The 26,013-nt window shown below is 41.7% G+C and overlaps 1 protein-coding gene across 1 annotated transcript in view; it reads right to left on the bottom strand.

Moving 5' to 3' along the window:
- Window positions 1–1,214: 1,214 nt before the first annotated feature.
- The window catches only part of tox3 (TOX high mobility group box family member 3), a gene marked incomplete at both ends in the record, with an annotated part of 38,933 nt that continues 14,134 nt past the window's right edge, over window positions 1,215–26,013 (bottom strand). Inside the window, 6 exons of the mRNA XM_079216440.1 lie at window positions 1,215–2,105; window positions 2,354–2,434; window positions 2,589–2,819; window positions 2,927–3,190; window positions 9,537–9,788; window positions 18,718–18,786. Coding sequence (XP_079072566.1) covers window positions 1,215–2,105; window positions 2,354–2,434; window positions 2,589–2,819; window positions 2,927–3,190; window positions 9,537–9,788; window positions 18,718–18,786 — 1,788 coding nt within the window. The remainder of the gene's footprint in view (window positions 2,106–2,353; window positions 2,435–2,588; window positions 2,820–2,926; window positions 3,191–9,536; window positions 9,789–18,717; window positions 18,787–26,013) is intronic.

The raw sequence follows: 26,013 nt of genomic DNA, 5'->3' as shown, positions 1-26,013 counted from the left end.
TAACAATGTTTTAATTAAAGCCTCACATATTAAAACTTTACAACATGTGATATGAAAAATGTACAACAATTTATTTTTTCCCAGGGACTTCTGTACAGCCGGCAAAAATAACTCCGATGCCTTTTTCAGTTGGCTTTGGCAGTGCAAGAAACTGGCTCTGCTAGTTCTTTTTTCCTTTTTTAAAACAATGACGTATCAAGGAGCAGAGTAAAAATACATCAATCCCCAAACCATCTGCCTTGACATTTGTATTTACCATAAAATACCCCCTTTGTTACACAAAATAAAAACATAATTTAATTGTTAAACATCTGAAGTAAAAACAAATAGAATAAACAAGATCATTTTTGGGGGGCTTGCTAGTTACACGCTTTTGGGCAAAAATTATTGGATATGCAAGGTCTCGTCTCTCCTCACTCTACAACACATGTACAGCAGATTACAGCTACGGTTTGATGATGTAATGAAATAAATGATTTATGGCAGTTTCTGTCTCAGTCTGTTCAGTCATTCATTCGGAGATCCGTGTCCTAGACTTTGTATTTTTTCTGTTTCCCTTATCCTTCAAGACATGTTCTGCATTTGTGACATGATATAAATGTGTTCAAATATCACTGGGCCTCCGACGTGGGATGATTTGATCAACCATTTCCTCCACGCCATTGTTGAACAGTTGCATCTGCGACAGGTGAAAGAGAAAGGTTTGTGGAAAGAAAGTTTTGCTATTTACTGGCCAGTGTGAGAACAAAGATTGATGTGTGGGTTACTGGTTTCCAGCAAAGATCCTCTGAGTCACTCAGTCCAGGTAAGAGCTATTAGAAATCTTTTTGTTGAAACGCATTCAAACTGACAACTCTGGCCTCATAAATAAAGCTTTATTGTTAAATAAAACAGTGAAAGACACGCGTCTTTCAACATATTGTGTGCCCAGTCAGTTTAGATTGACAACTGAAAGACCGCACAAACAAACAAATAAACAAACACTGGGCGCTTGCCTTAACAGGCTTCTGTCATAGCTCAGCCTATTTTATAGACAAAAACCCAGTTAACATGTTTACCCCCTGTACACGAGTGTACATATCCGTCTATAACAATGGACAAGTTCTTTGTATAACATTCTAAATCTTTCACACTTTTTAAGTGCAACTTAGAAAAGCAACGTGGAATGATGCTTTTATTCTATTCCTGCTCTGTGAGATAGGATTTCATTTGGCTCAGTAAATGCTGACTTGGGACAAGACCTGGGCATGGGCCTGGATTTGGGAGGGGTGTGGTTGCTGCTGTGGGGCTGGCTGGGGGCTGCCGAGCGATGCAGAGCCTCCCACTGAATGGGGTGTACCAGGAGAGTGCTGGGGTGGGGAACACTGGGACTGGTGCTGCTGCTGCTGCTGTTGCTGCTGCTGGAGATGTTGAATCTGCTGCTGGTGCAGCTGATGCTGCATCTGCATGTGCTGCATCTGCATCTGCTGCTGCTGCTGCTGCTGTTGCTGTTGTTGCTGCTGTTGTTGTTGTTGCTGTTGTTGTTGGTGCTGCTGCTGTTGTTGGTGCTGCTGCTGTTGCTGCTGTTGGTGCGGCTGTGGGTGCTGCTGCTGCATGTGGTGCTGCTGCAGCTGTTGCTGGAGGTGGTGTTGGAAATGCTGATGCTGCATCTGCTGCTGGATCTGCTGGTGATGCATCTGCTGCTGCTGCATCTGATGGTGCTGGAGATGCTGCTGCATCTGCTGCTGCTGCTGGAGCTGCTGCATTGCATGCTGCTGCACCGGTTGCATCGGTGGGCTCATCTGAGACACCGCTGTGGACTGGGCACCCGCCACCATGCCCCCTCCGGCACCCATCTGGCCGAGCAGCTGCGGTGACATCCCGGGGGACATGTTAGGGTGGGAGACTGTTACAGAGGTCACGATCTGATTGCCCCCTAGTCTCATCTGCAGAGGTTTTGGGGCAATGGCCCGTGGTATGGCTTGTTGGAGTGCATGTGCGGCTGCTGACATGGAGGGGTGCTGGTTGAGGGGTGAAGGCATCACCAGACCTGGGGACAGGCTGGTGGAGGCCAGGGTCTGCTGCACCGAGCGGATAGTCTGGGCCTCAGCTGATTCTGCTGCAGCCTGGATGGGGAAACATATCCAAACTTATCTACAAAGCCACAGTTTTCCCCTCTACAGAATATAATGTCCTATCTATAGTATACTATAGGTATACTGTAAAGTTGCTGTACATTAAATTGCTTCCGTTGTTTTTCTCATTACAACAAAGGTTTTCTACAACAGTAGACAATGCAAGGAATTTTGACAAAATGTAATAGACTTTTCTGTCAAGTTCACACATATTTTATGTGAAAGGAACAGTTTCTCACCTTGGAAACCAGGCTAGCGCGGTATGCGGCAAGGGCTTTTAAATATTCTTTCTTGGCAGCTTCTGTTTTGCTTTTGTAAACCTGTGATGACACAAAGGTACGTGTGAATAGACAATTAAAGATAATTAGTTAAAAAAATAGTACATCAGACATATCACATACTGTACATACATTTACTTTTGATGATGTACGTTTTTGTAACTAGACAAGTCTGAATAATCAAACTTTGTAGTACCTGCTTCTGCTCCTCTCCCAGACCGTCCCACATGGAGGCCACAATCTTGGACACCTCTCCAAATGTGGCGTTGGGATTCTGACCCTTGATAGCGGCCTGGGTGTCTCTGAAGAACAGGGCATAAGCCGAGACCGGCTTCTGGGGCTCATTGGGATCCTTCTTCTTCTTCTTCTTAGGAGTCTTGGGCTTCTTTATTGGATCGATGGGAGCTGGTCGCTTCTCTCCAATGACCTGCATTAATTGAGATAAATAAATTTACTAAACAATGTCTATCACATCCTAATACCCTACAAGTATGACTCAATACGGTAATATAAATTAATTCCAACTTTGCTCACCCTGTTGCCTTCGTCCTGGTCGTCTTCGTTGATGGAGCTGGAGGGAGACGGTGTGGCGGACTTGCTGGCAGGCGGTGATGGGGAAGTATGGGTCATGTTGGGTCCTGCCATGTTTAGGCTCAGCTGTGCATTGAGTTGGGATTGGTTGATGGTGGTCAGCTGATTCCGTGATAACATCCCATTGGGGCTGTTCATGCTGATGATGGACTTCATCACCATGGCTGGGTTGGTTGGGTACTGGCGATGATGGCCTGGTCCAACATTCTGTAAAGGAATCGATACACAAGCAAAAAAGACATTTGTTAAGAAAAGAATAATCAAACAAAATATTTGATTGAACCCTTTCCCTTTTATACTGCTCTCGAGGTTTCTCCAGCTCAGAGTTATCTCTGCACTCACTATGACACCCCACTGGACAAAGCTCATGAAGCTGTATCTCCGTACTAGAGAGGAAATCGGGTCATTGGATTCTGCGGATTGTCATGTGGCACATCACATGTCATCATGTCCCGGGTCTTAAATGTCTCCATTACAGTGCATCATGAATTATCTCGACACCCGAGGAGCCAACTTTATAAGCCAGTAATAGATGTCTACACAGCTCGGTTGATTCATTTCAAAACTCTATTGTATGGAAATCTGTGACACAGCTTTTGACTGCCCGGTCCCTGGAGGGGAACAGTGGACTCAGTTCCCCGGCGCTGTGGTACATAACTTCAAATGCCACAATAAAAAGGACTGTTCGAGTCACAGTTTGAATGCATGCACCTAAATGTCAGTCAAGTTTGAGGCGGCCAAAAGCCTATATGCTTTAGTGTGACGTTACTTTTAGGTTATAACTCCTGGGCACCTTTCATAGATCATGTTTGACAGCCAGAGTGGGGAGAAAAAAAATACTGCTATATAATCAACTCCATAAATTAACTGTCTGAAGGTATGAAGCTTAAGGGCTTTGGACAGCTCCCCTCACTTCCACCATACAGCCTACAATGTAATAACACTTTCAAAATCTCTTTTGCGTTTTTTTTTTGTCCTGAGAAAACGCATGGTTCTCGAAAGAGGCCCAGTGAAGGTGCATGCAACATGTTTGCATTGATTGTGGCGAGGATGAAATTACAAGAACTGCCAGCTCCCCGGAGGGAAGACTGATCAGAGAGTAAGCAGAGCTGACATGGAACAGAGGAACACAACAGAAAAGGTGATTTGTTCTCCCTGGCTACATCCATCTGGTATTCAGCAGCACAAACTCAATCTCTCCCAACATCAACACATCATAAACCCGCACACCTGGCTTTATTGAAAGGACCTTATGACTGTGGGTCTTCAAAAAAACAATATAGTAACACCATTTCTGACAGAAACATATTGGATCAGGAATCCATTTTTTTCCCCTCTCATATGCCATGTCTACTGCTTATCATAAAAACAATCTATGAAGTGAGAGCGGATTTATATTTGCATGTGCGAGGAACAGTCTGCAAAAGGTGAGCCGAAGGTGGGGGTGAAATTGAAGACATATTGTTGTCATGCTTCAAATATGGAAGCTCTCAGTTTTCTCGCAAATAAAAGCTGCAATAAACAAGCCTGTGACCAAATGACTGTGATTTACATATCTGCAACACGGCATGTTCCAAGTGCTATTGTCATCTTCATTACCGAGAACACGATGGCTCGCAGTTTGCTCTCTGCTCGCTGCGAACATCAAAGACGCACACACTGAGCTCATTAGTCGTGGCCATCTGTATAATAACACTTTTGCCGAATCCCAATGATGCAGTTTTGACTTAGAGCAATGGCCCATTCTGCCATTTGTTTGGAATATGGTGATTTCTTCTGGATGGCCTTTGGATGTTGTGCATTTAAATAAAGAAATATGCACTGATGACCACAGTTAAACACTTAATCATATCACATTCAACAGCCTGCTAAACGTCTTATTTTATCACTTATTATAGCAATAGCTGGAGTAGCAGTCATTTTCACCCTGTGTAACAATGGAACGATGACAGTTACGCGGAAGAAATGCCAGCATCAGCACGTCTGATTTGAATGAAAAGATAACAGCTACTAACTCAGCGAAAGAAATAATCTCAGGTAACATTTGCCTTGATTGTGAATATAAATCTGGTACTAGGATGTTTATTTATGTTCTTCTACCTTCTCATTTGCATTTTGATTGCAGTATTGTCAGCAGTCACAGCAGACATCAAACTAGATATTTTGATAGTCATCGTAAATCTGCAAATAAGTCCTTATCTTGAGTACACAGTGAACAGATGTGCCCAGTGTGTGTGTGTGTGTGTGTGTGTGTGTGTGTGTGTGTGTGTGTGTGTGTGTGTGTGTGTGTGTGTGTGTGTGTGTGCCGTCTGCCTGTGTGTTTGTATGGTCAAACACTAACAAGCTCAAATCTACTCCTAAATCAATAAAGTTTATAAAAAAGAAAAATGTAAATTCATTTTGTAATATTCCCCATTGTGTTGCTTTTAATGTGGAATTTGAAAAAGCTGGCCATAACATAATGCTTTTAACAATGTGCTGCAAAAAGAAGAAAAATAGCTTGTTTTGTACATTATTCTTGGCCTCATCCACACTTAATACAGCAAACACTCCACACAGAGCCACAGAAAGCGTTCGGAAGACGAGGAGATGAGAAAATAAATAAAACAACAAAACACTATTGACAGTGTGCAAAACCTTTTCCACAATAAACACAGCAGCTGGACAAAAAAAAAGAAACATTATGCATTCTCCAAGTGATACAAATCTCAACACTGATGTCAATAAAAGCAGGCTACAGTCTGTTCTTTAAGATATTGGAAATAAGAATTTAAGGAGAATTTATGAACAGTGGCACCATGTACTGAGCTGTAACAAGCTGAAAAGAATGTTAACAAGTTCAATTTCCATTCAATCAATGCCAGAGCTCTTGGAAATGTTCCATGGCAGGAGAGGGGTAAAATCATCTATATGGTAATTATAAGGATGAATCCCCCAGTAACTTTCGCCAGCATGAAAGGTCAGTCCTATTAAAGATAGTTTATCAGCGCTCTGCACATATTCCTTTACTCGCCTTCTAAATGGGTACACCATTTTATTTTTTTCCTCCATTTTCAGCAACCTGCTGAAGTCTGTGCTTAAGCCAAATGAGAAAAATGGAATTTTGAATGCCGGTAAAGGCTATAATAGCATGAAGATAAATTGTTTTTCTTTCCCCTGCCCTGATTCAGTCAAACACACTTCTCTCTCTTTCTCTCTCTCTGTGGTGTTCAAACTCAGTCCATCTATCTTCCCAACCTCTAACCCCTACTTAAAAACAGATACCTCTCGTTCTCCGCCCCCAACCCACCTCTCCCCCTGCTCCCTCAGACTGTGGGGCCAGTAGGTTCCCTCCCCTTGGTCCGGTACAGCCACTGACCCATACCCCTTTCCACCATTTCTCCTGATGCATTATGGGTATTTAAAACTTGTCCAACATGACGTCATTTCATTTTGAGAGCTGCCTGAGAAAAGTAAATTACAGAATCAATCATGCAGAAGGTCAAGCTGAGACTTCATTACAAGTATTGCATGCCTGCATGAATATCTTTCATTTCTGACTGACCCAATATGTCACAATAGCCGTCTGTCGAGGGAGAAAAGAAAAAAGAAAGGAGCGAGAGAGAAAAGAAAAAAAATCCACTCTCTTAAATTGATGTACAACTCATGTCAGTGCTTCTTGGCTTGGAAGGGAGATAAGAGGGAAGTGTAGAAAAACATGCTTTCTGCAACAGTGCTCACATGTTCCATTTGATTCAAGATATAGTGGTTTTTGACCAGTCAAAACCCAGTGTATTATACTCTGGCAATCTACACAATATCAGGGCATATCTAATCATGTTAACAACAAACTGCAAATCTCTTTTCCAGCCTCACTTTCATCTAGCATGATGCATGTGCTTCAAACAGACTATTCTGTGCGAGACATTAGCATATATTTGCTGCTGCAGAGCTAATGACATGTGAAACAGCTAGTTGTTAATGAAACATATATAATGCATCACCACATAGTGGTAAATGTAATAAGACAGCAGGGCTCATTTCTCCTAAACATTGAAATTAACAATTTATACAACTAGTTACTGTAGGTTTCAATTCCAATCGTGGAGGATATTTCAGTGCATGCCAACATGTGTCAAGCAAAGCCTAAAGTGTGGTGAAGGCACCAGGTGTTTTTTGAAATGGAACCCAGAGACCCTTGCTGTGCAGCAGGGAGAAAAATCGAGAAGAAATTGTGAATAAAGCAATACTGGCAGCTCCAACTCCAGTACTATTTGGCACTATTGAGATTCAATCACAAATCAGGAGGACACATGCTGGGAGACAAAAATGAGAGTCAGAAGCTTGTTAGGAGAGCAGATTAAATAAATAATGACTTCAGATTCATGGCTTGCCAGGCACATTTCAGCTGAGAAAATGTATTTCTCTTTGTAGAAGCCCGGCATCTGTGGCCAATTTGCAAGACATACGCTGAACATTATGGGGAGAGGAATTAGCAGAACACTTGGCAATGCAATGGCATGGAAGAAGCTTTTGAAAATAGCCCAGGTATATTCACTGCTTGGGTTTCTCATTAAGTTCTGATAAGAAGACAGGCTTCCACACACTAAATATTCTCCACTAGTAAGCTTGTATAAAGAAAGAAACCCCAAGACAAGTGTTTGGGAAATATGAGCATGGCGGCTTGATGAAAAATGTAATTGCAATAGTGCACGGTTTATTTGTTTGCCCCTGCAGCCATAACAAATAACACAGAATGTAATCATGTATATAAGGTTGTCATTCCTTTATCAGTGTGCTGACAAAATGACAAAACACCCCTCTTAGGGCCTTCGTAAATCATTGTCTCTGTATATAGTACACACTGCAAACAGCGTGGTTACTTATCTTATTTAAAAGTTGCGTTCTCTTTTTAAAAAGGCAAAGATAAAATAGATGAATAGAATTTCTAAAAAGTCATTGTCACAAGACTTTTAGGGATCAATCCCATTTACAGGAGAAATGAAGGGCCACCACGAGCTACAATGTGTGATGACTGATAACAAGTGAGTAGTGTGCCGGCGACAAAGCCACGAGGCAAGGAGCAGAAACCCACATTCTCCCCTCAGTTTTTAATAGAGTCTCCGCACAATCAGAGACATGAGCCATGCAAATGGTGTTAAAGAGGAATAATGTTTGAGAATCAAATCTAATCCTCCAGCAAGTCGTGAGAACAGTCAGGAATGTAATTGTGTCAAGGTTCCGTTTCTTCCAGATGTAGAAAGCTTAACTGACCATGAAATGAAAATTCTTTAGGCAAAAGCCTTCCGGGGCTCACTTACTGTATGCGGCAAAGATATTTTAAAAGCAGCAATTATTTTTACATGCCCGAAGCATGGAAGCAGGAAAAAGAGCTGTAAATTGTTATAGCCCCCTTCCCATAAGGAATGTAAATAAATGTATCTAATATCAATGGGATTTAACAAATGTGTTGGGGGAGGGGGTGCAGGTGGTCTAAAATACATTTAATCTACTCACACAGTTACAATTATCATGGTACCTCTTCTCAGTGCAATGTGTTGTGTGGTTCACAAAGCCAATTCAGTAGCAACATCATCATCTCTCTGCTCATGCCTTTGTCCTTTCATTTCTTTTCTCCTAAATGAATCTTCCATTTTTGTAATAGGTCTGTAAGACAACTACTCAGCCAGTGACATTTCCATTTTTCCTCCTCAATGCTTCTATGATTGTGGCATTTGAAAATGCCTTTCCACCCCAATACAACAATCTCACAATCTATAGCACATAGCAACATAAAGAGAATGATTATTTCATCTACAGCTCCATGTTTGACCATCTGTATCAGAGGAAAGGAGGATAAAGCTAAAAGTAGGAGGTTATATACAACACAAAGACAAAGCTGATTCTAAACTCCAAACAAAGCATGGGCTTTTTTTCTGAAGACCTCGTGTGACATTGGACAGAAGCATGCATCAGCATTTACAACAGAAAAAAGGAGCTTCTGGAGGCAACATGAATTAAATATGAGCATGTGAAACGGTGGCACTTTTGGGTCCTATTTTCACTGTCCTTCTGGGGCTGAATGGGCTTTGCACTTTAACACCTGTGATCTATTCACATCTGCTCACCTTACAGGGAGAGATCATCCACACTCACACTGTGTGCTTTTAAAAAAAAAAATCCTCACAGTAAGTAACATAATATCATGACATTTACTTAATGTGATCATACACCTCCTGTGTTGTAAACCAGGCCTGTGCTGTGCCAGATGCAGGGACAACAGGAGACATACAAAAACTATGAAGGTGACATTTTGGTTTAGTAAAAGGACTCATTTAAGGACTGTGTGCTTCTGGTATCAGGGGTGTCATGTGTTCTTAAAAGGAATATCTTTTAGTTTGGGTACATCATCAAAAACCACATCTGGAGCTGCAGATACAAGTAGGACACATACTAGAGCAGCACTATTGCAGGCTCTCTTTTGTGTTGACAGATGAGGAAAACATTTCTCAAGTCGCAGACAATAAATAGACTTCTCGATTTGCTAGTGCTGTATATGCATCGCAGTGCTCACCACGGGTTGGCCGATGTTGACAGACACCCCTTCCTGGTCCATCATGTTGCGTGAGATGGTAATAGATGGCAAATCCAGGCTCTGAGAGGGGAACTGGGGGTTTAAGAGACCCCTGTGAGGAACTGGGGCCTCTGGCATTGCTGGGAAAGGGGAGTCCACTTCCGATAGACCCAGACCAGACTCCGTCTCAGGTGGAGGTGTAATGGGAGGAATCTCAAACTCCTCGTCTCCCAAGCTTGGAGTGTGAAAAGTCTGCAAGGAAGAGAAAAATCATGAAATCCAGCACCACAAAACAGGCAGGAAACATTCACCGAGGTGGTCCTTATCTAACCTGCCGGAAGGAAACCTTCAGGGATTAAATCAGACAACTTTGTTTAAGACAGGGAGTGTTTTGGTAGCGGAGTGGTAATACACTTGTCTGTAAGTGCACTAAGATGTAACATTTTCTAAACCTATTAAAGTCTACTTTGAGGAAAAAGAAGGAAAAAGGCAGAGTGCAGAGGAAGACGTCAAAAGCAAAAATATCAAGCAGCAATCACGGGAGAGAGACGATACATGATAAAAGCCCTTAATCTTAGGGATGAAAGATGTTGGGTTGAAGTGCAGTGAAAATACACGTCACAGGGAGATGGGTTTAAAGAACATTTTCAAAGATTATTACGCTTGGCCAGAAGTGTTTCTTTATGTTCCCCTTGCCTGCACCCTTAAATCTGCTCATCAAACAGCCTAATCCTTCTGCCTTTCAAATTAAAGCTTTTGGTCACACTTAATTTGCTTATGTGCCTTCTTGGAGATGGGAGCGTTCACCTACTTGGGTCTTGTTTTCATCCGCACATTGCATTAAGCTACTCTCTGGAAAGCCAATATAGTCACATCATCACGATGACCACACTGCAGTTCCACATACATGTGTGCAGACATGATTTTAACTGCTTGAATCAAGAAGCGAAAACACAAACACTATGTGCTTCAGGTTGATCCCAAACGCTACTTTCTTAGCCTCAGTTCACTTCTTTGGTACTGTTTAAGACCTGCCTCCAGCGGTCGCATCAACTATTTGAAAAGTGTCATACAATTCTGACATGAAAATAATTCGCTTAGAGGCCAAAAAACAGGAGTAAATAGGCATTTGTGCCAATTTAAACAGTCTCCTGCATGGCGGTTTCATCTTTTCACACACCTGCATTTCATTTTCAACGGGACTGTGAGTCCTGGAGATGATCATGTCTCACTTTCTGAGATAAACCCTGCTTCTTTGAAAGGGGAGCTGGCTTGTCTCACTCCTTGTTGGCTCACTGTGAACAAACGTGACAGCATTACATCGTTTAGGCACATGTTAAGCATCATTGCTTGGCTTGTACCATGGGAATCAACCTCCTACCCGAACAGAGTGACGTTCTACAAACCTCAAACCTATAAACCTGAGATTGAGAATTGCATGATCTGCAGGCAGAGCACACTATGGTCAACAACAAAGCTAACCAGGCGTGTCTTCATGTCTTCCTCGGCTCCGGTAGGGGATAGACTAACAGAAGGGAAACAACGGAGGGAATATGCCAACAAAGCCCTTGATTAGGGAGTATTAATGTTCCCCCTGTTCACTTTAGCACACAGACACTTGAAACTAATTCATTGCCTACTCAGGGCAGCTGCCTTGACAAGCACTGATGAATTCCAGTGGCAAAGGCAGCAAATAGAGTTCCTTCCTTTCCTCTCTCCCTTCCTGCTTCCTTACCCCTGTTTCACTTTTCAGTGCTTGTTTCACGGCTAGAGAATCAGTTCTCCTTTCAAAAGGAGCTAAGGTCATATTCATCACAGCCCTGGCCTCTGGCTCGCAGAGTGCAGAATAAATCACGAGCACCTTCAGTAGGAGCCATTTACTATGAGTCCTCTGCTGTCATATTATGCTTCAGTCTGCTCAAAAGCCTCCAGAATTTAGTTCACTATAATGTCTGTTCAGCAGCATGTGAATCAAAATGCAGTGTTATATATATATATATATATATATATATATATATATATATATATATATATATATATATATAAAATAAACACAATTATTATAGTCATGGACAAAAGGTTCCAGTAGCACATCGGAAAGGATCAAAGATCGTTTATCATCACAGTCTTCATTCATCTTTTTCAACATCCCCTGCAGAGTGGGGTCAACCGCCACACCAGCTTTGAGATCTATGGCTTCATCTGTATCCTATCATGTAGCAATGTGAAAACACTGGCAGAGTCTTATAATATCTGTGACAGAGAAGTACCAGCCCTGTCTTGATCTTGCCTTGTCCTGTACCTACAGATACGCTGTACCGGCTGTGATACTACGACCACATTTATCCACGCAGGCCCTTGAAGAAAACATATCACTTACATGCTTTTGCGCTACTATGGATACTATTTGTTGATGTAAGTAGGTTTCCTGTGGTGTTACACCATGTAAGGTAAATCAGGGCAAGGCTATATTAGGCCACTGGATCCTACAGGCTGGTGCATTGTGGCCTGAATTACAAAGCCAACTTGGACATTTGAGATGTCAAAGAAGAAGGTTGGCTGAGGTGAGCTCCACTTTTGTAGGAGAGCAGCACAGGCATTACTGTGGTCTTTAAGCAAAACACAGACCTGGAGGAGAGGATTGCTGGTGTTTAGTGTCTGCTAAACAGAACGGTAGTATGACATAGAAACAGAAAAGAAAACTGTGGGGGAGGGAAGATAGAGCAAGATCAGTATCAGAGACTGAGCTTGTGTGCATTGCATCTCTTTGTTAATGATGATACAAATTAACATCTGCACCAGGGGCACTGATAATGGAGACATGGCGTTTGTGTCTCTTTGGGGGTTGGGGGTATGGAAGATGTCAACTGTCTGCGAAGAAAAGGCCCTCTCCTCGGGAAGAGGAGCCAGATTTTACTGAAACCCACAGAGTGTTACAGTGTTGCATACTATCTAGTGTCATTTCACATAAAGCCAGTCTAATTCTACACAAGGCACACCTTAGGGGGCTCTGATCGGAGATTAAGAGATGCACAATCCAGAGAGAGAGGTGTGTGTGTCCATTGGCAGCCACAGGGGCCAGTGGTATGAGGGCAGAGCAGGGCTTGTAACAGACAGGCATGAAAACGGGTCAGGGGTGAAAAAGGTGAGAAGGATATTACCCCTCTAGGGGGGTCTGGGGGCATGCTCCCCCGTCAGAAAAATTTAAATATTCCATATTTTAAAGCATCAATCTGATGCATTTTGAGATGCTTTTTTTTGCCAACCTGGGGAGAGCTGGAGAAACGTAACTTCAGCCATGAGTCAAAAATGATTATGGCATCCTTACTCAGTATTATGCAAGCCATTTCATGCCAGCCTGTCACTGGGTCTAACATTTACAGTCAGACCTGCCCGTGGGGGGGCAGTGACGGGCGAGTCAGTGCCGAACAGCGTCACTCGTCGAGAAGCTGACAAACTGTGATCATTATGCATTTTAATTATTCTTTTGTCAATACCCAAGTGTACATATATATATATATATATATATATATATATATATATATATATATATATATATATACATATACACTACTGTTCAAAAGTTTGGGGTAACCCAGACAAATGTTCAGCAATTTCTCTCATGGAATAGCCTTCATCTCTAAGAACAAGAACAGACTGGCGAGTTTCACATGAAAGTTCTCTTTTTCTGGCCATTTTGAGAGTATAATGGAACCCACACATGTGATGCTATGTATAGGAAGGCCAGTTGTAAAGCTTCTCTCACCAGCATAACTGTTTTAAGTTGTGCTAACATAATTGCACAAGGGTTTACTAATCATCCATTAGTCTTCTATGCAATGAGCAAACACAATGTTCCATTAGAACACTGAGTGATAGTTGCTGGAAATGGGCCTCTATACACCTATGTAGATATTTCATTAAAAACCAGACGTTTCCATCTAGAATAGTCATTTACCACATTAACAATGTATAGTGTATTTCTGATTAATTTAATGTTATCTTCATTGAAAAAAACAGTACTTTTCTCTGAAAAATAAGGACATTTCTAAGTGACCCCAAACTTTTGAATGGTAGTGTGTGTGTGTATATATATTTTGTAGACTTAATACTCACAATATGCAATACTGCTGTACTATACTGAATATTGTTTTGCTACTACTACATTTCACTTCATAATATTACACTTATATGCCATAATATGTATAATGTACCAGCCTTTTTATTTGACCATATTATGTCATACTGTTATACCACTTTACTTTGAGGAGACGTCACTGTTAGTCAAGAACACTGAATAATGTTTCCACCAGTAAACCTGAACATGCACACCTCTCTCTGTGTGACAGTGATTATAACCGCATACATACATACACCTCTATAGATTATAATTAACTGGAGGATACACTTTTTCCTACATGTAGATCTTAAACCCTTAAATATAAACAGGAGCCCGGCCACCCTACGGAGGAAACTCATTTCGTTTTTTTTATTAAAACAAAAGTTGGATAAAATCTCCACTGGTCCTCTCCTTATATGTAGTGAGGTGTCGGTAGGTAGAACCGCCAGTGCTGCTGACCCGCCGCTCTCCTGTCTGACGTCACACGCTGCCAGTAATCTCACTCGCTGTCTCTCCAACAACGTTAGCTAACGTGTTAGCAAGCTGACTAGCTTGCTATTATTAAACTGGTGGGAGGGAAATGAAGCCGCTGTAGACATCTTAACGCTGATTGGCCAAGACTCGCGATGTCAAAGATCTTCTATTGCTTAGCTGATCATGACCTCAGTTTTTTTTTCCGTGTCCCACTCCAATCTCAGAAACGGCGGACAGTTGACCCCCCCTTCCCCCCCCCTGGATCTACGTGATTCACGTGGATGACATATTTTGTTTTCAAAACGGCGAATTTCGCCGAAAGGTGAGGGATTTTCATGTCTGAACAGAGGCCTGATGTAGCCAGCATGATGATCCTGAGCAGGTGTGTGGGGAATATCCACCACTGTACATTCATTCTGTTCATTTTAATAGTCTTTATATGTTGCCTGAAAAAAAAATTCAACTATATGGTGATAAACTATACAAAAATCCCAAACGCAGAGTCAAAGTACAGCTTGTCAATCCATCCCAAACATGTTCAAGACATTAAATACACAAGATATGTCAGTCCAATGATGGACAGACCTACATAGCCACCCCTTAAAGGCAAGGGCACTAGCATGACTAAAAGTGACTTTAATGCAAAGTTGTTTGAAACATGCAGTATATGCCGCTTTCTATATGCATATTGTATTACTGTAACTCTATCTGACACGATTAAACACTAAAGCAATGTTTATAACAAAATAAACATGCAGTGAGTTTACTAGGAGATATGTATCAGTGAATTTTCCTTTCTGATATGCTATCCTTGTGCTGCCTTGGTGCTCTTTCAATATCAGCACAAAGAGCAAGAGAAAGCTTTTCAGGCAATATTCCCAGCCCTTCAATAAACGTAGTAATGCAATTCACAGATGCAATAACCAAGACTTGTTAAAGGCAGCAGCATGCAATTACTGCATATAATAGGCCTCAGAATCAATAGAGGCAGCATTGAGGATCCAGTTTCAAATTTCTAGACGGGCAGAGTGCAGCTACTCAAATGACAACATCAACCATGGCACCCTTAATCAACATTATTTCAAATTTGGATCATTTGTAGTCCATTTCTACATATTTATAGTTCATAACACATCTCTAATTTGATTTGGAAAGTAAAGTGATACATCTGAGTGGAACACAAGATCAGTGTACAGTATCTTTTTTCCCGAGGGAAGCAGTCAAGCTTTCCCTGCTAGAATGTATGCTTTACCAGGCACAGCAAGGTCATCTTATCTCATCCTCTAAGTGCATAAAGTAAATGATACACCAGCCATCTAAACGCCAAATACAGGTCTGCTGTTCTGATGTTGAAGTATTCTGCCTCGAGCACAATACATACTGTCATTGTACATGTATAGTATGTTGTGTGCAGACAAATAGTAACTGCATGTACACGGCTGTCTATTTAGCTTCAAGGAATTTGGGGTAATGCTTAATTTATTACTTATGTCCTTTAAACAGAGAGTCAAATCCAAGAAAACTATAATAAATATAGTATATTTCCATATAAATGGATATGAACTATGTCAATCCACACTTTACTGACAGGGACTGAGATGATCACAAAGCATTCTGGTTCTCCTTCAGGACGCTTTGTGAGAAAGAATATATTTTAATTTGTGAATACATACATACATACATACATACATACTCACAAAATTAGAATGTATTCTTTCTTTTTAAGAAATATATATTACATTATTCCTCTTTTAAATGAGAAGCTTCATTCATAAGCAATACAACACTTTGCTGCTACAGTCTAACTTGACGTGGTACTGATATGACCTGCGGCTTATGGTTAGGGCTTCACAATTAATCGAATATTAAATCAATCATGATTTTCGCTTCCCACAATGAAATAAATAGGAGAGACTGCTTATTGACATAAAATGCGTGCTCCGCTTTAAAAAAAAAACCTCTGCTGCATATCAAATCTAGCTCTTCCTAAACTGACAGCCAGCCACCAGGGGGCGATACCCAGGTTTTGACTTCCCTTTCGGGGGAGCTGTCATGCTGCTGCGCTCACACCGTACAGCCCGTTAAAAACGTACCTGCATGTTGCGGCTGCAGTCCGGAGTCGAAGAGTAATGTGTTGTATATTGTATGGGCCAAACGACAATGCACCTAATTCAAGAACTTTATTTGAAGTATTCTTTTGATGCAAAGATTTGTTAATTAGCAGAAATTAGCACATTGTGAAAGTGAAAGCAGTGCTTTGTTTATTTAAACTTAAAAGATCATATATTATTAACATATTTTTTCACTAAATAAACAACTAATTCAAAACTAATCTATTTTGGCTATAATCGTGCATCCCTACTTATGGTTTGCTAATCTTGGATCACGTTAGATCGGTACTGCTTATGTTTTGCTGTAACTAACATTAGTGAGTCAGTTCACTGACTTTATGCCTTTACTTGTGCTCCCGTTACACTGTGTTTTAACATTTCCCCCTACATTGTAATTTGTGGCCACAATGGCAGCTGTTAGCAAAAGTTACATAGTCTTACTAAATGATAGGTGAAACAAGTGGACACTCGCATTGCAATTACTTCATGTAAAACAGCGGGTGGTGGTTGGAAAACATAAAGGGCTGCAAAGTTGCTGACCGTTGTCATTGTTTAAGCGGTTTAATTTCCCCAGACTGAAGCCAAGCACTGGCGCTAACTGATGGAAGCTACACTACTATTGCAGGAACATTGGAAAACTGTCATGCGTTTCTAAGAGCGATCAATGATGAAGTTTAATTTTGGAAAAAACATTTAGAGCGTGTTAGCGCTGTAGCCTTGCTAACAACTGAACCTACAGGCCAAATATTTATGCATATGTCCAATTTATAACTCAAAGCTAATGGTCATTTAATCAAACCTCATTCGAGAAAGAGGTGAAGCCTAACCACAAAGTAGCATTGAATCTTCATAAAATACATAGAGGGTGCAATACAATGCACAGCTGGTTTTGATTAGAAAACAATAGCTAAACAAATGTGCCTGCATAATTTAGCCTGCTGCCGATGTTGGTGGTTCATCATGGAACCTGCTGGACACCTTCAGCAGGTTCCTGTACCCTGAAGTAGATTAATATAGAATTACAGTGGAGATAGTGTGAAACCTCAAAGTGGAAGTCAAATTAACCTTAATTTAGCTCGGGTTGCAACAAACAATACTGTGGGCTCTCAGAGAAAATAAAACCCTATGCTCAAGACTTATTCTCTCTTTCTCTCCTAAGCACAATACCATCTGTGCCCTAACACTGGAAACAGTTGTTCCTTTTGATGAAATGCAAATGAGCTAGTCTGTTTTTATAAAAAAAAACAAAAAAAAGAAAACTGTCCATCCATCCCGTCCCCTGACTGTCACAGTGGGCCCTCACAGCCGGGGGTCGGACGCTCTCCAAGCAGCTTGTGTCGGCGTGGTCCCCGTTACAGTGGGCCCCAGCAGTCACTGCATACAGAGGATGCACCCACTCAGCAGAAATGTGGGGGGAAATTAAACTCTGTGGCTTTGTGAAGCGGCCACTTTATGAACACACTCAAAACACTTCTGTCCGAGCTTGAATGTCACCGTTGCATTTCAACTGTGACGTGAATGAAAACAATAAGGTTAACGGTGACATCTATCTCACTATTTAGGAGCCGGTGTAATGATGCTTTTCTGTGCGTTTTGAAACCAGATCAATCTCCCCTGCTACACTGGAGGAGATTGGCCCGTTTGAACCACAGAGGATGACGGGTATTTTTGGAGCACTTGTCTCTAATGACAGGGCAGCGGAGTGGGTGGAGGGGGAATAGAACAAGTAAATTTAGCACACTGTTAGGACTACTATGGCTCAGAGAGGCCGTTTTATACCTCCAGAGAAACAACTGCTCCCTTCTTTCGTCCAATGCCACAGTACAGTACACAGAGCTATTGCAGCAGCTCCACACACTCAAGATTGTTGGTGACATTGCACTTTATGTAAGTGCCAGCCGACAGAAAGTGACAGAACTATAGCACCTCTTTGGGGTCCTTCACTATGTCTTTGAAAAGATGAAGAAAACAGGCGTATATAACCTTAACTTTATATGACATCACTTTATCTTACAGAGTATAGTGAAGGCAGTCGGATCCCATCAGCATCAGCTCTCAGAAGTTTCTATGAGAAAGTATAGGGTGAGCCTGCTCATCTTTCTGTAAGCTTATTGTCTTTTGAGGCTCTCGGGACAGGCAGCATTTGGGCAGGCAGCGTTTCAGGAAATAAAAATACGGAGAAAATTCAAATTGGAAATGTATTATTATGGACGTTACAGATGGCTTCACAGTGTGACATATAGGGCTTATGCTTTAAATGCTGGCTTTAACTGTTGCTCATCTACAGTTCCTTAAATAGTGAATCCTGAACTGCAGAGAAATATTTAAAAAAGAGAAGTATCATGTACATGACAACTAAGAAAACTCTACTTCACTGTACTCAACTGCATTTGTGTTATTAGTATATCTGCATTGGTTGAATGTTCAATGTTCAAAGGAGAACTCTAACGTGCGGTAAAAGGTAAAGTATACTTACGTCTCCAGCAGCGAGCAGAGCACTGTTCGCCTCCGCCATGTTCATGTAGTTGTTGTTGTTGTTCTGGAACTGCAAATGAGGAGAACAAAAACAAACACACAATCAGCCTACAAGTGTCCAGATAACATCCAGTGCAACTTGAGCTCTCCCCTTTGATAATGGACACCTGTCACTCAAACAGATCTGAATGTTTACACACGGAGTTAACCCCTTTTCTCTATGTGCATGCGCATTCTGCCACTCTGCTATTATTGCGACATGACGAGAGGCATGCGAGAGGCCCAGGCCAATACAAACCAGGGTAATGAGAATCTGGTCTGGCTATTCAGCTCATATGGGATGGCAATTAAGGAAAATGTTTGCGTCACGAAGCCATCAAGATGCAGTGGCAGGTTATTAACTTCAAATAAACTATGGGAGAGAAGAGATACTGAGGGGGAATAAGGAGGCAGAGAGTGTGTTTAATATGGCAAGTGTGCTTTTTTGGTTAACTGGGGTTTCACAATTTAATTCACCAACATGATTTGGACATGATTTGGACATTCTTATAAAGGATCTGATTTCAACACAAATATATTTAGGATCCATCCTGGTTTAGTGCAACAAGTAAAAGTGTATTCTTCCCAAGCATTTAGCTGTTAATATCAGAGCTGATATCAGAGCTGATATCAGCTCTGATATCAGAGTAATAACCGGTGATACAATTGTGCCACGCTATCAAGAAAACATTAAAGAAAACAGTGAAAACATTGGTGCGTAAGACAGTTGATAAGTTATTAAAACCCTGTACTTTAGGAAGAAATACAATGTTTTCACAACATACCCCGCCCTCCCAACCCACACAGAGCCTGCTGGCAAAATGGCAGCCACTTCCTTTCTTTGGAGACACAGCCATGCTGACAGGTAGGAACAATGGGACATAGAATGAAGAATTATGGGCTAGCAGCTGGGCCCAGGAGCACAATGCACCTCTCTGTGAGTGAGGAGTGCAAAACCCAGCCTACACGGCACGGAGGAGAAAGAGTCACAGCGCGTTTGCGTCTTCTTGAGGTTTCACTGAGAACACAATTTCAACAAAGCTCGGCAATAATCTCTTTTGTGTGTTTATTACAAAGTCACTCTCTTAAAACATTATGAGAGGCGAAGAACTCCAATAGATGCAGAGAAAGAGAAATAAATGGCTTCTTATTCCGGCAGAAGCCAAACAATAGTGGAAACAAATTAAGATCAGAGCGAATTGAGAAGTGCATTAATATATTTTCTCGCCCTTTGTGTTTTTTGCCCTTCTCCTTTTCTTCCGAGTGGTTAGTATGCGAATGTAATTACCGAAAGAACTGCTGCTAATCAACTGCGAATGGTATCCATTAATTAGTCTATGCCCTGGAGAGAGAGTGGGGAATCAGCAGCAATGTTAACAGTGTTATGCACCAATGAGTCGGGGAGCCACAAGCTCTGCTAGCAGTTGCTGGAGCAGGTGGTTTGTGCCGTCTAGGCCTCCGGTGCCGTCTTACCTGGAGCTGCCCCACTAAACTATATCTGACTGGAGCACTGGGGGTTTGCATGTTTGCACAAATGCACACACAAATGTATAAACACACACACACCTTAAGTGAGAACCATCTGTCAATAGCGAGCACTCCTTCACTTCCCAGCTGTGTGTAACTTTGAGACATGACATGGCTGGGTTACGTCAGCCACTCGGCTGGTAATTAACCTTATGCTGGGCTTATCTTAGAAGTGTTACTCCGTCCCTCTTCTTCCTTTAGATAACAAATTGAAGTCTCGGAGATATCCTTCTCTATTCAAGCACTGGGAACATTGTTCTGATTGTGGGTGGAGATAGGGCTCTGTGCAGTGCCGTCTCCGTTTCCTCTGTCCCTGTGTCTCTTTGGATGTGAATATGGCTTTTTAAGAGTGAGTGGACAACAGCTCTTCTGTGTCGTTCTTCGACAATTTAGGAAACATCCAGTGGAATACGGATAGATCTGAACTCGTTACGCTACTTTTAATATAGTAATATAGATGCGTGTACACTCTCCTATCTGTTGTCGAAAGAAAGAAAAAAAACGCTGCGAGCGGAGTGGCTTTGTCTTGTTCTTGTTCCGTGGCACTTCTTGGTCACACATTTTCAACTCCATTACTTGCCATGTTACACATCACTGGTTGTGGGAGCATGGCATTGTTTCTAAATCAGGAGGCAACAAACTGATGCATGGTGGGAATACATACTGCAAGTTCAGACATTACACAAATCATATTAGCTCCATTAGAGGAAACGCATTCAAGTTCAATCCATGGGCTGATTAGTGGTGTGAAACTCCCTGGCCTCTGTGAGTCATGCTTTATTGTGTTTGCAGGGCCCTTTAAGAGCAGTTCCTTATCTCCTCCGAGAACTGTGACTAACATCCCAAGAAATGTCCCCAGCCACCGCCGGTATCAATCTTCACCATTAAAAGCTGTACCATGCCCGGGCCAGAGGCCCCAGTGGACAACCAGGGCAAGGAGTGGCGATTATTATTGTTATTCCCATTTCTATTTTTTGGGTTGGGGGAGGCATTAGCCACTCATGTTCGCAGCAGTGACGATTGAGTCAAATGCCAGATGAAATTAAGTCTGATTGGAGGGACCAAGCAGCTAAAATGGGTCAGCACAGACAATGAAGGCTCTGTAATTAAAATGATGTGACGAGCTAAATGAGAGCTGTCATGTGAAGGGCTAAACAACCGTGTCTGTGTGTGCACGGAAAAGTGTTTTGGAATCAGAAATGCAACAAAAATGAAAAGTTGGAGAAATCTGAGGTGTGGAATTAGTTGACTTTTTGCTAAATAAAATCCCCTGTACATCTAGTACATTAGTGAAGCACTATAGCAACACCTCAGGGAGGCGGCGATGTTACATGCATTCAAGAAAAACCAGCATCTCCCCACAAAGAGAAGCCATAGAAAAGTGTGCTTTAAAGTAGCTGTGAGGGCTTTTATTAACAGAGGGAACTCACGGTTAAAGGTGCTCTGTAATATGAGTCGCACTAAGAGTCAGACATGGCTATGGCAGAGCAAACACTGGGCGCTCAGTGTTTTTATTTCTGCTTCTGCAACACCAGCACATTTCTTCAACAACTGTTTAACAGGAGAGAATTAAGAGCTTACATGGGCCCTGATCCTAACGTGAAAAGACTCCACTGTCTGCATGATCGCAGGCAGACAGAAAACCAAGCAACCTCGCAGTGAATGGGATGAATGGGAATTTCTAGTTTTTTTTCTTTAAATGCACATTACTGCCTTTCTTTTTATTCTGATTCAGATACAACTTCAAGGATACCCCTTGAATCAATGTGAAAGCTTCAGTTATTCATTATCAGACAAAAACAGTTACAATGACGTTCTAAGCAACACACCAGCTTTGTTTTCATTTTTTTTTTTTTTAAGTGTCATTTTGATGCTGTGTTTTTTTTCCTCCACATTTTAAATCCCAGTGCAGGAATATTTGTATGAAAGGATGTCCAGTGGGAAATAAGGTGTTTTACAGCTATTATAGCAAACAAAATTATTTCAACCTCAGGGTGAACACAATATTGCACCAACATGACCCCATCTCACCCCCAATATGATGGAGTAACCACACAGATCCTATCAGTAAACATGAACTGGACAACCAAGATCCACAGAATACACGGCTGAAGAGCCTCTGATAGCACAGCTGACATCTCTGCATGCATACAAATGGAAAACAAACATGCACTAGCCCGTACTTCATCCGAATATTGAATACTGCTTTGTCAATGGTGATTAAATGATAAAGAATGACTGGGAAAGATGCAAAATGACACAGAATTTCATCACCAAAAAAGGGAAAGAAAAATGAGATAAATCTGTATTTTCAAGCCTTCAGAAGGCTGTTCCTTGGGTTTTAAAGTATGGTCACACAGTCACAATATCAGTGCTATCTGTCAGCAGGTAACTAAATTGGACACATTCTTCCTCCCCACTGAAATCCACCAAACTAATTCAATCAGGAGCCCAGGCTTTTCCAGAAACATATCAACTGCTGACAAGCGATTTTACAGTTCAGCTTGAGCTCAGTAATCACAGCCTAGCATGTGTTCTCTGGAACATGACACTTGTGCTAATATGTTCTCCAGTGGTCTCCATAAAACACAGCAGAAACACCACAGTTAAAACTCAACCTCCAATCCAGAGAAACCCGCGGTAATTTGCTGTGTATTATTTTATGCCATTTCCTTTAAAGCTTGGCCTGCCACCAGACCTCTCATTCAGCGACGGGGATCAGAGACTGAAAAGAGCAGAACTGTTTCCCTTCCTGTAAACCTAGTCAGGCCCCCGCTGTAGCCTTTGGAAAAGTTATCTTCTGATTCCCAGGGTCCTCCTCAACAAATACATGCTCATTTAAAACCCAATTCAGCATAAACACTCTGCAGATGCCTCTCCGGTGATCACAAGGCCTATTCACGCCCAGCAGGCCGTCGTACATGCAGCGCCGAGCTGACATATAGAGATATATTTCCTCCTATGTGTGCAACAGTCAATTAGTAAAGCGACTCCACAACACAGCATGTCCACGCAGTTGGCTCGCAACCTGTGTTCTGATCTGCGTGCCGAATCAATTGGTAATTCAGTTTAAAGCTAAAATCATTACTCTCCCCCCAGCCCAGCACTGTCTTCCACCATTAGGACTGCTAGTCCTCAACTACATGAGGTAGAATTGAGGGGGAAGTTCAATGTAAGCATCTCACTCTTCCTCTGCCTTTCAGTGCGAGTACCACCGCAGTAGTGCGGAGGATTCCGCGTGAGAAAAAGTCTCGGCCTTATCTGGGATCTAAATCAAGCTGATGACAGTTTTGTTCAGGCTGTGTGCCGATTATCTCCTCTCGCTCACACCACGCTGATCACTGTGGCCTGAACTTGTGTGATCATAGCCATCTTTGCTTTAGTAAAGATAGACTTGGAGGAACAGTTTAAAACCTCCCGGAGATATCAAACATGCCACAAAAGGCCATGTTCCCTGGTACATGTTACAAGAATGAAGAAGAATCAGTTCCAACAGTATGCTATTTTTCTTTAGTATCTGATCAGAGGGTGTTAAACATGTCGGACATTTAGGTTGACATTTGGACCATTCATTTTGAAAGATGTCATCACTAAAGTCTCTAAGTATGAAGAAATTATGGACCGAGTTTGTCACCGTGAACCTAAAAGCAGATATTCTGTTCTTCAAATGACTCTACACAGTGCAGTCACGGGGCATGCAACTAAGTTTTCATATCCAACCAAAATGACAAGCTAAACTATCAAAATAAAGGAAAATCTTAAAGCGATTTCACAGCTCGGCAAATATGCATTATGTTGTTTCAAGCTACCCAGTCATTATGGCAGTGTTGAAAGACAGTGAAAGGCAAACTATAGCTGGTGCGTTCAGCATATTCCTCGGGCCAAATTTATATTCAGCACAGACGCGCCTTGTACAAGTGTGATAGTGTGACAGACCAGGGTGAAACAGCAGATCATTCCATTTCTTTTTAAAGTATTTGAGAATGACATTATTTGAGTTTACTGCATCAGAACACACATCAGTTAAGGCAGAAAAGCTGTCAATCACAGGAAAGTCAACTCCCGACCTATTGCATGGTTAAAATCCAGAAACAAGTTAAAGCACATGCTGTACATGCTGTATATGTTTAAGCAGCAATGCTGTGCTGCTCGAGTTATTGTATTGAATGAAAGAGAACCCAAAGCCAAAGTCATTTTTGGATCTTCAGCCATATGTGGTAATTTAATAATGGGTCTCCCAATTTAGAAGCACAATTACAGCCATGCTAGCAGCTCTCTGGCTGTACTTTGGCACTGCAGTGCTTTGAGCTAAATGCTAATATCAGCATGCTGTCAGACTCACCATACACAAGTTGGAGTTTAGCAGGTAATGCTTAACCGGGAATATCTGTACATTTCATGACAATCCATACAACGGTTACTGGAAATAGAGATATTTCCATCTTGAAGTGGACCAACTGATAGACAAGTGTAATTCTTCTCATTTGTAATCATTTGGTTTTACTAATGCTAACATTATAGCTTCTCTGTCACACGGTTTTATGTATAAATGTTGATTTTAAAAGAGAAAACAATGACAATAGAGTCAGACCATACTTTTGTAGCATAGCCACATCCAACACAATGTTACACAATGGAACTAAAACACACCGAGGTTCACCATAGCTATGTTTTCTCTCAGGCCTCAGACAAGCAAATGCTGCCAAAACAAAGATGGTCTCATCATTTGTCATAATGGATCCATAGCCTGAGCTCAGAAATCTCAATTTTATGCAGGTCAACATCCCGTTTTTTTCCCTTGCTGTTGAGTCTGCTGTGTACTCTCAAGAGCAAATCCTAAAAGAAAGTGCGAGCTAAATGGGGTTCCATCTTTGATCTGGCGGGGTGCAAAGCCATTGGCCCACAGCCACAAAGGAGCTTAGGCAATGGAGAGGGCCTTAGAAACATGGTGTAGCTTTCTCACAATGGCTGCTGTTGCATGGACACACAGCTCTTGAGGAAGCAACATGAGAAAGACTTGGCTTGGTGATGTTGTCTTGCTTTTACAGCTAAGCCATGTCTCAAGGCTGTTTACTCTCAGCAGCTTTGAAGCAACTCCAACTCAAGATGCTATCAGAGGTGTGGATTTTAACCAAGCTTACGCTACTCTACTTGTCATTCTTTCCTGCAAAGCAAGATGCTGCTGTGGGGTTAAGGAGGCTGATAACTAAAAAGGACATGGTTAACTGTCATACAGGAGGAAAACATCTTTCAGCCACAGGGAATGGGCTGGTTCTTCGTGGCGCTAATGGTGATGGTTGTGCTTCTCTTGGTTTGTCAGACGGCTATGAGCTCACATAAAGCTCAATTGAAACCTGCTGGGAGTAGAGTCCACTCGAATTGCTCCAGCAGCACATATGCATCTTTATATTCCCTGTACCGCCGTTACCGGCTAAGACACTCATTATAACCGGCTTTGGGACTGTGCACAATCAAGAGCTTTTAGTGATGGACTCAACATAATCCTCCATTTCTTATCTAGTATAGGCAGAAGAGGGACATATTTGGGTCAAAATGGGTAAGATAACAATTATTTATTTTAACTATTGAAAACAACATCATCAAGATATTAAAACCAGTAAAACCCTTAATGCACAGTAAAGTGTCACCTCGACCTAGTTGCCAACTTTGTTTTGTTTCACTCGTTTAAGTTCATTTATATCAGAAGCCAAATCCTTGAAAACCCTCATGA

The sequence above is a fragment of the Taurulus bubalis genome (assembly GCF_910589615.1).
Source record: "Taurulus bubalis genome assembly, chromosome: 4".
In the NCBI taxonomy this organism is placed as follows: Eukaryota; Metazoa; Chordata; class Actinopteri; order Perciformes; family Cottidae; genus Taurulus; species Taurulus bubalis.
This window is presented reverse-complemented; position numbering and strand designations above follow the sequence as displayed.